The 13,397-nt window shown below is 39.8% G+C and overlaps 1 protein-coding gene across 3 annotated transcripts in view; it reads right to left on the bottom strand.

The window, feature by feature from the left end:
* Positions 1–13,397, bottom strand: part of LOC137344991 (vascular endothelial zinc finger 1-like) — a 49,438-nt gene that overhangs the window by 16,177 nt on the left and 19,864 nt on the right. For 2 of the 3 annotated variants that reach the window (XM_068008314.1, XM_068008313.1), the window contains exon 4: positions 9,731–9,902. In XM_068008314.1, the coding sequence (XP_067864415.1) occupies positions 9,731–9,902 (172 nt within the window). Of the gene's footprint in view, positions 1–6,764; positions 6,960–9,730; positions 9,903–13,397 lie in introns of all 3 variants that reach the window. The other variant, XM_068008312.1, reaches the window with a different exon arrangement.

Below are 13,397 nucleotides of genomic sequence, written 5' to 3'. Positions count from 1 at the left end.
AAACTGAAATTAATCTGAATCCCGAAAAGGAATGCCAGCAAAGATATAAGAATGAAAGCAGCTGTTAACTTCAGTGGAGTTGCAATGGAAGGTACACAGCTGGGTTTATTTTCAGTCACTAGTGGATCTCCTATAGTGTTAACCATGGAAAGTCAGGACAAAGCAAATTTTCCTCAGACTGCATTAGTGCTGCTGTAGGTATAGGTATGGGAATAGCTTTTAGAGCTTACGAAAGTCCACCTAAAGGCAGAAGTACACAGCTGCAGGTGTGACCATGTGTCACAGAACGATAACGCACAAATAAGGAGTACTCAACATGCATATAAAATGTAATAATCTATGATATATTAAAAATCTTACATCTGCACACACTTCCTATCAACTTTTTCCATAATAAATTCCTTTGGCCACATTTATAACAGAAACTGCCTATGTAAACTTGTCAAGCTATAATTACACTCTTCCATCAGTGCAGGCATGCAGCACCAATAATTTATAATGGAAATATAAAAATAAAGATACAATGGATGACTTTAAAATGGTGACTGAATTATAGCTGCGTACCATGGTCCAATCAACCCTGTTGTCTACCTCTGCTTCACCTGAAGACTCGGTCTTGACTACCCGTGTGCAACGTCACGGGAGATCGACTAGTTATACAGATTTTATTTTAATAGCTGGGCAAAAAATAAGTATATCAGAACAATTAGGGAGATTTGTAACTGATTATCCAGCTAACTAAAAGCAAAATTGTGGCAAAAAAAACTTCACCAGGTTACTCAAATAAATATTCATGAAGTGGACACAGGGATCCCCTCAAACTAAAATGCTGGGGGAAAGCTATCACAGTTAAGGTAAACAACCAGCAGTTTCCCCCAAATTATTACATGCCACTGAAATGCACCCACATCATCAAGCAGTAAGTAGCAGGAACACTGCCAGCTTCAACCCCTCACGATCTTTCTACAAGTCCACTCCCCTCCCCTAAATAAAAGACCACAGGCAACCCAACAGCCTTGCAACCAAAGCTCGCAAGTTCGAGTCCCAAGGCTGCCTGTCACTCCAACTCACTTGCCTCAGTTTGTTAAGTTTTGTCAGTTCTCAACTGGGCTGCTAGATGAAGCGCCACGCAGTACCAAGGCATTCCATGTCAGGTGGGGTGAGGTGGCAGGAAAGCAGGCAGAATCCAAATCGCCCCATTTCAATTGCGCTTCCTGCTGGCCAATTGTGGAGTGGCATTGACAGTAGCTGTAGTGAAGTCCTCCCCTGAAGGGGGATGCGAGGGAAAAAGTGGCATCCATGGGAGGAAAATCTAAATTAAAAAAGCAAACTCAGGCAGTTGAAACTATTAAAGTTCGTCATAATACTAACAAAATAATAAGCAGTGTCAATTTTTCATTTCTAATGTCTGTAACTCTGGTTAGTGAATTGAAAATGGAAATTTAGAACTAAAGTTTAAAAATTTACTGGACAGCATTTTAGGAAACTTGTATGAAATAAAATGTGCCAATCCCAAAACACAGCAATCTTTAACTTATAAATAAAGGCTCCATGCAATACAATAGTTACTAGATATAAAAACTGGACATTAACAAAAAAGCATTCTATAGAAAAGTAAAATACATAGACACACATTAGTATACAACATATTCAAAGCTACCAGGACAACGCTGCCACTCCCAGGACACTTTTAAAGCCTTGTATTAAAAATTGCCAAATATAGCCCAAAATAGTTAACACTTTACAGTCTAAATCAATCAAAGAGCATCAACATACATTGTACAGATTAAGCGAATGGGTTTAAATTTTTTTAAAGCCACAGATAGATTTTTAAAAATTACTCCTAGAGGGCCTTGTGATTTAGCCACTGATGTCAGGAAATACAGATTCTAATGTATTTTTAAACAATTGCAAAAATTAGCCAGGTTTTATTAAAATCAGCTTCAATCATGAATAGCAAAACTGAAGTTTAAGGAGTGAATCTCAGCAATAGACCACACTTTCAAATAGTCAGTTGTAGTTTCTGCGCGCCCCCCCCGCCATAGACTTGGCATTTTGTATAACTGCCAGCACCATGGCTCATAGTTATCAACATGTTCAAAAAGTACCTGACCCCACAATTTTTCTTCCTCTAACTTTAGCATTCTTCTACAGGCACTTGCCTGAAACTGTAGTAAGACTGTTGCTTTAAAGTGCTGCAATTGTAAATGTTCTACTGAACAAAATAGCTGGCCTCTATTTTTACCTCCTTGCATTTTATTTCCTGCACAAATCGACTTGCTGTATATCTAGGCCATTTAGTTGCAAGTGCCACAGCAATAAGGAAAGGATATTTAAATGGCGAATGAATCAGCACCATTGCAGAGCAAAGCTCTGCTGCAGCCTGTGCCAAGAATTTTAAGATTTACATGCATCATGTGGAGGCGAGGTCATGAAGTTTCCACATTGGGATGGCCTGGATAGTGGATCAGAATCACTAAAGCAGTTCCTACAGTTTTCACCATGAAGAAATTGGAGTTCATAAATTTAACTTGCACAGGAACTAGCTTACATTAAATTCAGTGTGGTTATGAATAGAATTGAACCAAATCAGTAAAACGGTTGTTGCTTTCCTGCTTGTCTTTTTAGAGGTGGCAAGGGTTGAGTTGATTTCTTTAAACACCCCTTCAAGCATCAAGCACTCCCAAGTCAGATACAGCATGACCATATAGAGAATAAAGTTCCCCCAACTCTGCCATAACATCAGAAGAGTACCCTCTAATCAAGATTACCAATTTGTGTCAAATTATAATCCGTTTTTTTTTTACTGTGGGCTTAAATCTACAAGACTGCCCAAGTTCATTTCATGTTGGATCCTTATGACCAGAGAGTGAACCTTTCATCACCAGTCCAGGCAGGAATTCAAACTCAGGTCCCAGAGGTGAAAGCACAATGTGCAAACCGTAGGCACCATCCAGTCCCATCAGATGATTTATATTAAAAAGAAAATTTCTCTACCCAACTTCAACAGCCATGATATAAGTAGGCAATCATCCCCAGCCTTCCTGCTGCTCTATCAGACGCCATTAAGTGCAAGACAACTACCTAAGCAGCACTCCTCCTCTGCGAAGAAGAGCCTGGCCTCAACTAAGGATTTTTTCAAGCTAGGACAGTGGAGATTACTAACACACCATAAGGGGAATTATGAGTGTAAAGCAGCATCCAATCACTCTATGATACTTTATGTTGGAGCTCAAATGTAGTGCACCACAGCACTACTGAGTGTTCTGAATTTTAACACAAAAATATTGCAACAGGGCAGATGAACGGCTGACAGTATTTTAATACCAAGAAATGCAATATGCATTTGTGGTAAAGATTAGGTATAGTTATACAACAAAAGGAAGTAGGAGGACAGTTGATAAAGCTGTAAAAAAGCACAAGATCCCAGGTTTTATAATCAGGGGCATCAAATACAAAGCAAAAAGTTAATGTTAAACCTATACAATTTATTTTTTAGGCCAGTTAAAATAGTGTGTCCAGTTTTGGGCACACTACTTTGAGAAGGATGTATAGGTTGTGGAAAGATTCACTAAGATGATACCAGGGATGAGAGGCTTTAGTTATAAGTGAGAGAGAAACTGGGGCTCTTTTCATTACAGCAAGGAAGGTTAAGAGGATTCAGAATTATGAGGGTTTTGATACATTAAATAGGGAAAAACTATTTACATTGGTCGGCAAGCCATTAAACAAGTGGGTATAAATTTAAGATCACCGATTAAAAAAAGAGGTTAGGGGAAATTCTTTTATGCAGAGGGCTTTTAGGACATGAAAGTGGTGTAAACAGAATTCACAATAGCTATTAAAAGGGTAGTGGATAAATATTTGAAAAATGAAAATTTAAAAGGCTTTGGCGAAAGGTCTGGGGCTAAATGGATAGCTTTGTCAGAGAGCCAGCATAGGTGCGATGGGCTGAATGGCTCCCCTTGGTGCTGTAAAATTCCATCATTCTATGGAATATTAAATAGGTCCAGCTGGAAAAGGATTTGGATGTGTTAGATGACGAAGTGTCACACCGGCTCCTACTGTCAGGGTGTGAGGAAAGGGGGGGGGAAATTTAAAAAATCAGCCAGGGTTCTGGTTTGTGATTGCTATCTAGTCACTCGTGATGGGAAGTCTGAGGAGAGTGGTCATACTGCTACAGTGAAATAGCTTATTAACACTCAGAATTTAGGCTCACACATGAAAAACTGCCACTTGAGCAAGGTACCAAACAGTGGACAATATTGTGGCACTATACCACTGCATGAGTATACCCTTCAAGGTAAGTCCCAATCAATTGTACAGACACTTTTACAAATCATTGCTGAGATCACATGGAGCACCGTGCCCAGTTTTGATCATTGTACTTAAAAGAAAGGCACAAGTATCAGAAAGGGTACAAAGGGCAAAGATGGTACCCAATTTTAAACCAATGAGCTAGGAAGGGAGATCAACATTCAATTCCTTCTTCAAAATTTGTATCAGAATACCAAAAGCACTGGATCGGGAGACGGTTTGATCTGGTGAATGTATTAGGTAATTTTTGATTTTGGTACATAAAAGCAATGGCGCAACACCCAAGACCAATCAAGTTCTTGCCCAATAACCAGAGGCATATACTCTTACAGCAGATGCTTCCAAAATGTTACGGCCACTTCCCCATTCCTCAAAAAAGCATGTCTAAGTTTTTCAGATCTGGATCATAAAAAATTGTGGGGACATGTAGCTTTATGCAGAGGACTTTAAGTTTTAGCCACCAGAATACAACTGTTAATTGACAATTAAAAGGCAGAAGATATTCAACTGTGTCACTTTAAAATCTCAATCCCACATTTTCAGAAAAATCTCCCACCTAGTCAAGATAATGCATTACTATCACCCAGCAAGCCCCGAGGATCCCTGACATTTCCGGTTGAAAACGAATTTATGTAGCACCTCATTACATCTCAGAAATGTCCCAAAGTGCTTCACAGACAATGTACTACCTCAAAATGCAGTCATTGCTGTTACGCAGCTAAATATGGCAGTCATTTTGCACATAGCAAGATTTCACCAAAGGTAGTGAGATGATTGAACAGTTGGTCTTTTTATCAGTGGTGTTGTTTGAGGGAGAAATGCTGGCCAGTGCACCAAGAGAACTCCTGCTCTTTGAATAGTGCCGAGGGATCTTTAACATCCACCTGAATGAGTGACACAGGCAGGAAGGGCCTTGGTTTAACACCACATTTGAAGGATGACACTTCCAACAATACAATAATTCCTCAAAGGATCAGCCTAGATCATGTGCTCAAGTCTTGGAATGGGACTTGAATCCATGACCTTCTACCTCAGTGTTGTAAGTGCTACCAACTGAGCCAAACTTCACTCAAGATCTTGACAGACACACACATCTTCAGTGACTCAATGTGAATCAGCAGCCTTTCATTCCAAGATCTTAATCTTAAATCGCAGTTAAGTAATTCAGTATCAGCCAAATAGGAAGAAAGAATTTGCATTTATATAGGGCTTTATCGTGTCTTCAGAACATCCCAAATAACTTTACAACTAGTAGAATACTTTTGAAGTAGTCACTGCTGTGTAGACAAATGTGGCAACCAATTTGCACATAGCAAGGTCCCACAAACAGCAAATAAATGAATGATGACAATCTGTTTTTGGCGACAGTTGAAGGAGAAATGTTGGCCAGGACAGCTGGAGAACTCCCTACTCCTCTTTATTTCTGTTCCACTTCAGCAGGCAAATTTGGCCTGGGATTAACATCTCATCCAAAAGACAGACGATGCAGTACTCCTTCAGTACTGTACTGAAGTGTTAGTTTATATTGTATATTGAAGTATATAGTGATACTTGGGCAAGACTAACTTAATATCTAGTTTGGATTAGCTTTCAGGAATGAAAGGACATTGATCCTTGTTGAGTCAATTGCTGACTGAAAAAGTAGTGTAATCAGCTGAGTGTATAATAGGCCTCTACCCTACCTAAAACAGCCAGTGTAACTTGGTGGTATTTGGCACCATACTGGAAATTAATTTAAACCAGCATTAGTTTTTCCATAAACACAATGCTAAGACATAAAAGGGATCAACACTTGGCATTGAAAGTGCTTTTCCATTGACTATCCATCACCTTGAAGCTGTGCTGCTTTCAAGCAATTACCAGTTATTATAACCTAATAAGTGAGCAAGACTGAATATTACTTTAAATTCAAGACTGTAAAGGGTTAATGTAAAATCTGAGATACAGGGTATTTAAATCCCCATTAAATTGTAAAGTCCTTCAGTTCTGAAATTACTGTTCCATATAAACTGGAGGGTTTGTTTCATAATTTGCAAGTTTATCTCAAAGAAATGATAGATAATTTGAGATTTAAAAGATTTTTTGCAACCTGATCCTTTTGATCAGTGCCAAAAAAATTAGAAAGGCAACATCAAGTTTAAATGGTTTTTGAATTTTACATGATTAGACAAAACAATGATTTAAAAACTTTTCTCTGTGGCCCCAGCATAAAAAAAAGAATTTTCAGATCAGAATCTATCCAATTACATCAAAATGAAATCCCCCCCCTTAGAAAATGGTTGCCTTCAAACCCGTATCTCCAGAATTACATATTCAAAAGCATGAACTCCACCCCACCACCCCCTCCCCCCACAACACAAGAATCCTAATAGAAGGGCAGACTTCAGTTACAAAATGACCTGGTAGGAGTGGAGCTTTCTCCAGGTGCAGGTTAAGGAGATGCTTGCCTTTTAAAGCCACTGCTGCCACAGAGGGGGCACTGGAAGTTGGGGTCTCTCCCATGTGACTTTTCTTGTGGCCAATCAGGTGGTTGTGGGACTGACACTGCAGGCCACACTGCTCACACACAAATCTTTGAGACTTGTAATGGACACCATGGTGATTTCGAGCATGGACCCGAAGATAGGCAGCCGTGGTGAAACCTACACAAAAATAGGGATTTCAGGTGATAAAAAATAAGCACAAACACCTTTACATCCACAACTTTTGGGACATTTAACAGCCTGTTTCTTTTTAAACCAATGACTTTGTTCAGATAAAATCATACATGTTAACTCTTCAACATGACGAGACATTCAAGATTACATTAATGAACCTGGTCACATTGTATTACAATTTGAAATGCAAAATTCTGTGCAACATTCCTTTAGAATCCTTCTGCTGGATCAATGACATTCTGATTTACTGTTACCAAAGATTTCCTTCAGTAAATTGCCCTTTCTCTGCATAAAGAAGCATAAAGCAACACTGCAATCATTTTGGTTCAAAATGGCACCTGTGAGCAACTTTATTAGAAAGGCATTTAAAAGTTACAATATTTATGCAGCAATACATGCTACAAGTGGACTCAGCAACCCTGGGCTAGAAAAGGGAGGAGGGAAAAATGGCTAGGATTCTCCCTCTCAAATGCTATCTCATGACCTCATCTGGCAGTTATCTGTGTATTAATGCCAGGTGAAGACAGAATTGGGCTTGGCATCACCAAACAGCCTGCCGAGGCACTCAATTTCCAAACTCGTAAATGATGATCACTTGGATAATGTATCAGAGGGCTGATGGTACCCATAGAACTGTACCCCAACAAGAGTCAATACCTTCTGGAGAGCAAGGCAGAAGCTTGAAAAAAGCCAATAGACAGCATTCTTGTTAACACTGTAGGTGGTATTACAATATAGGAAAAAAATGATAACTGGGAACTCACTGGATGCGATGGTTCTAACGATGTGCAAGAGAACTTAAAAATAAGTCATGGGGAGGAACTTAGTGAACTTAATACAAGTAAAAAAAAAAGGTAATTGAGAAAATAATGCGATTTAAAGTTGACAAATCTCCAGGACATGATGGTTTCCACCCTAGGGTATCAAAAGAAACAGGTGGGGAAATTGCCGATGCATTTGTAATAATTTTGCAAAGCTCTCTAGATTTGAGAATTGTGCCCTTGGATTGGAAAACTGCTCCATTATTTAAGGCAGGAGGGAGGGAGAAATCAGAAAATTACAGACTTGTCAGTTTAACATCAGAGGTAGGGAGTTACTGGAATTTATCATCAGGGATAGTGTGACTGAGCATTTAAACAACTATGAACTGATCAGAGAGAGTCAGCATGATGGGGTATGGATCCACAGGTGCCAGCAGTCTTTCAGTGCCTCATCCAAGTGCCCATTCTTCATGCTTTAGTGCGGACAAGTGAAATGTGGACAGGCTATTAAACTGCAAAGGGATCCTCACGATGTTCATACATGTACACTTTACAGCACAGGTCACTGAACAGCCATCAAGAGTAGGAACCCTGATTGATAGTTTTTTCCCCTCTTCTCTAGCTTAAGGTTGTCCCTTCTTTCCTAGCTTAAGGCATTAAGACAAATTGCAGTGCCCCTACTAACATCCCACCGAGATTAGTTAATTCAGTAGTGAGTAGGGATAAAATCTAGGACTTTCTTGATCTATATGGCTCAGTATCACATCAGACAGTGTGCTTAGCCACTGAGCCATGACAGGAGCTGCAAACATTTTGTACTGCCATGAGAGAGCAGCACCAGTGGGAGGATTCTGTGGAGAGGATTTTTGTGCTCCATGAATTTAAGGTTACAAAAGTAACTCAAGCAGCAAGGCTTTTTGGGGGAAGGGAAAAAAAAGGGAGAGACTTCCTTTAAAAAAAACTCTTCTCACACAATGCACATCACCATTGATCCTTCGTAATCTGGGAGGGGACACCTTGTTCTGGATTTCAATTCTCTGCAACTATCAAAAATTTCAATTACAATCAGGTTGACAAGGAACACAATTCAAGCAGAGATAAGTCAGGCAATGTCAGAGTGTCTCTGCTCAAAGATGGAAGACAAATAGTTTGACAAGAACAAAACTTGCAAGGGTTTAATTGAGAAGCAGCAACGAGACTCTAACCCAGAATCTTCATGTCAACAACTAAGGACTCCACCACCCACAATAGCAGGCTGGAATTTTTGGGGGGTGGGCTGGAAAGGAAGAAGAGGAAGGGGAGAAATATGAAATACATGTAACTTGTTTCTAGTTACTGTATTTATTATATAAAAAGGAAAATGCCACCACAGCAACACTGCTAATCAAATTTCTTCCAACTGCTTTCCAATTTTACCAACACCTGACTGAAAGATGACATGGAATAGTGAATAATGAAAAAGGCCAATACGTAATTGTCGATGTCAATGAATGACAATGTTAGAAGAACCAAGTTTGAAAAGTTTCTTTTCAATCTTGTCGTTTCACATCTTCCTAAATTAAACTTATACGGCACAGTTTTTTTTTTAAACTCAATCGGCAAGATGACTTGACTACAAGTTCCCCATGTCAATTAAACTGTGCTTAGTGAGACCCAATTTGTTTAAAGAAACACCTTCAATAAAGCAGCAAATACAGGGTGGTGATTTTAGAAAAAAATGATGGCCTAAAGCTATTCCCAACCAAGTGTTTAATAAGCTGATTAACCTAGAAAACTGTGATGTGAAGAGAGCTCTATTATGATAAATTCACCATGAGGTACAGAAATCTTTTGTTCAACTCCACAAACAGGGAAAAGTGACTAACACCAAGTGGAATTATTCCTGTAACATATTTTCACATCACATTTTTCCAGGCTGAACTACCATACTTTATGTAGCAATCAGCCTTTTTGTGTATTTAAGGCTATCCAGGAATTCGACCAAAAATACCATACCTTTGTTACAGACATTGCAGTTGTGATTTTGGTTGTGATTATGCATTTTGATGTGGTTGGAGATGTAAGCTGCACTCAGCAGTTTACCACAGATGTGGCAAGACACCTTTCCCTCGTGGCGTATCATGTGTGAACGCAGACGGTCTTTGGTGGCAAAAGCTGCATCACAAGTCTATAAGGACACAAATCAGGCATTAACATTTTATTTTCTTATAAACCATTATTTTAATAGTCTTCCTTTCAAATTGAACTACCAATTGTTTAAGGTCAGAATATTTAGCACTCTATTGGTCTTTAAGCAGCAGTCTGAATAATTTCAATTATTGAAATTCTTCTCTAAAGCAATTTTTCTACATCTTAGAAACATATCTAGCTCCAGAAATGTCCATAGATATTCCTTAAAACTTGGCTAAAAGGACATAAAACAAATGATACGTCGATAACTTACACTCTAATTCCTCAGGTCTCTGTACTTTCTACATACATATATCTGCGTGAGTGTCTGTACATAAATATTTGATCCACATACTATAGAACAGATAGCTAGAATATACAGTACAGATAAAGCACAGACAGGCAGTTAGACCACCAATGTTCTGTGCTGCAAATTGGCAGGACACAGTTCCATGCCTGCAATTCCCCACAAGACGAGGTCCTGATCTCAGCCGCACTGTCGGGGAGAAACTGAGCAGATGCAAGACATTTTCCTGCAGAGAGAAGTGATAATAGAAAAAGAAAATGAGGGCGAGTCACCATGGGCCACCGACGTACAACCCTAACGGCTGGTTACAGAGTGGCACTGGTAGAACCCTGGGAGCAGGGAGCCTGCTTGATTGCTTAGCTGGGAAATGGTACATAACATGAAAAAAATGCCTCGTGCATTTTTAAAAAAAATTAAAAGTCTCATCTAATTAAAACCAAGCTGACACTTCGCAACTATGAGAAGTGTGGAGGAATGTTTTTAACATAAACTCCACCCCGTATGGATAAGGTTGAAAATATCTGATGTTAAGCAAATGTTGCTAGGTCATTCGGAGATATTTGATAGTTTATTTATTTTCTCTTCCCTGTAGACGAACACCTGCCATTTTTGGGTCTCTACACTCAGTATGTGTCATTCAGCTGAAGTCAGCTACTGGGCAGTAGTACTAACCACCCAAGACAGAAATGATGCCCTTCAGCTCATTCACTGACATTCCTAGAACTGATGCCAGCTGAGTGGCTCCCTGATCAGTGCACAAAAAACCAAAATAGGAGGTGCCCAATGGGCAAGAGAAATAAAATAGAGCTTCAGATATATCCTAATGACGTACTTGTTGAAAAAATATTTTGACCTTACTGGTTAGTGTCGTACTTAACATTGTTCCTTTGCCACTCTCCCACATTCATATATACTTACCTTTCTCCTTTATGCAATATAGCCTGATCAAACACATTCACAACCACCAATTTTTCCTCTGCTCCCTCAAATTCTCCCCCATCTCACAAAAAAATCTTTAGAATTATAGAATGGTTACAGCATGGAAGGAGGCCACTCAGCCCGTCGAGTCCATGCGGCTCTCTGCAAGAGCAATCCAGCCAGTCCCACTCCCCCGCCTTTTCCCCGTAGCCCTGCAAATTTTTTTCCTTCTAGTATATATCCAATTCCCTTTTGAAAGCCACAATTGAATCTGCCTCCACCACTCCCTCGGGCAGTGCATTCCAGGTCACAACCACTCGCTGTGTAAAAAAGTTTCTCATGTCACCGATACTTCTTTTGTCAATCACCTTAAATCTAGGTCCTCTGGTTCTTGACCCCTCCACCAACGGGAACAGTTTCTCTCTATCTACTCTGTCCAGAACCTTCATGATTTTGAATACCTCTATCAAACCACCTCTCAACCTTCTCTGCTCTAAGGAGAACAACTTCAGATTCTCCAGTCTATGCACGTAACTGAAGTCCCTCACCCCTGGAATCATTCTAGTAAATCTCTTTTGCACCCTCTCTTAAGGTCTTCACATCCTTCCAGAACTGGACACAATATTCCAGTTGTGGCCGAACCAGTGTTTTATAAAGCTTCATCATAATCTCCTTGCTTTTGTACTCTATGCCTCTATTTATAAAGCCCAGAATCCCATAGGCTTTCTTAACCTGCTCTGCCACCTTCAACGATTTGTGCACACAGACTCCCGGATCTCTCTGTTCCTGAACCCCTTTTAGAATTGTACCCTTTAATTTATATTGCCTCTCCTCGTTTTTCCTATCGAAATGTCTCACTTCGCACTTTTCTGCGTAGTTTCATCTGCCACGTGTCTGCCCATTCCACCAGCCTATGTCCTCTTGAAGTCTATCACTATCCTCCTCACCGTTGACTACCCTTCCAAGTTTTGTGTCTTCTGCAAATTTTGAAATTGTGCCCTGTACAGCCAAGTTTCAAAAGTTCCCAAACTGTTCTCATTTAAATAAAATTACTTTTTGTAATTTTCTTCCTGCGCATTAATATATATCAAAAAAAGCAATGGTCCTACCCCTGGGGAACACCACTGTAGCCTCCCTCTAGTCTGAAAAACAACCATTCACCACTACTGTTTCCTATTACTTAGCCAGTTTCGTATCCATGCTGCCGCTGCCCCCTTTATTCCATGGGTTTCAACTTTGATGACAAGCCTATTATGCAGCATTTTATCAAACACCTTTTGGAAATCCATATACACCACATTAACCGCATTGCCCTCATCGACACTCTCTGTTACCTCATCAAAAAACTCAATCAAGTTGGTTAAACACAACTTGCCTGTAACAAATCCATGCCAGCTTTCCTTTATTAATCCATACTTATCCAAGTGACTGATAATTTTGTACCGGATTATTGTTTCTAAAAATTTCCCCACTTCCAAGGTTAAACTGACTGGCCTATAGTTGCTGGGTTTATCCTTACACCCTTTTTTGAACAAATGTGTAACATTTGCAACTCTTCAGTCCTCTGGCACCACCCCCCGTATCTAAGGAGGTTTGGAAGATTATGGCCAGTACCTCCGCAATTTCCATCCTGACTTCCCTCAGCAACCTAGGATGCATCCCATCCAGAACGGGTGACTTATCTACTTTAAGTACATATAGCCTTTCTAGTACCTCTATCAATTTTTAGCCCATCCAGTATCTCAACTACCTTTTCACTTACTGTGATTTTGGCAGCATCTTCCTTGTAAAGATAGATACGAAGTACTCGTTTAGTAGCTCAGTCATGCTCTCTGCCTCCATGCACAGATCTCCTTTTTGTCCCACCCCTCTTCTTACTACTCGTTTACTGTTTACATGCTTACAGAAAGATTTTAGATTCTCTTTTATGTTAGCCGCCAGTCGATTCTCATACTCTCTCTTTGCCCCTCATTTCCTTTTTCACCTCCCCTCTGAACTTTCTATATTCAGCTTGGTTCTCACTTGTATTATCAACCTGACATCGATCATATGCCCCCTTTTTCTGCTTCATCTTATTCTAACTCTTTTGTCATCCAGGGAGCTTTGGTTTTAGTTGCCATACCTTTCTCTCTCGTGGGAATGTATCTGGACAGTACCTGAACCATCTCCTCTTTAAACGCCACCTATTATTCATTTACAGTTTTACCTGACAATCTTTGATTCTAATTTACCTGGGCCAGATCCGTTCTCATCCTATTGAAATTGGCC

The sequence above is a fragment of the Heptranchias perlo genome, chromosome 28, assembly GCF_035084215.1.
Source record: "Heptranchias perlo isolate sHepPer1 chromosome 28, sHepPer1.hap1, whole genome shotgun sequence".
In the NCBI taxonomy this organism is placed as follows: Eukaryota; Metazoa; Chordata; class Chondrichthyes; order Hexanchiformes; family Hexanchidae; genus Heptranchias; species Heptranchias perlo.
The sequence above is the reverse complement of the archived record's forward strand: the minus strand, read 5'-3'. Positions and strand labels throughout refer to the sequence as shown.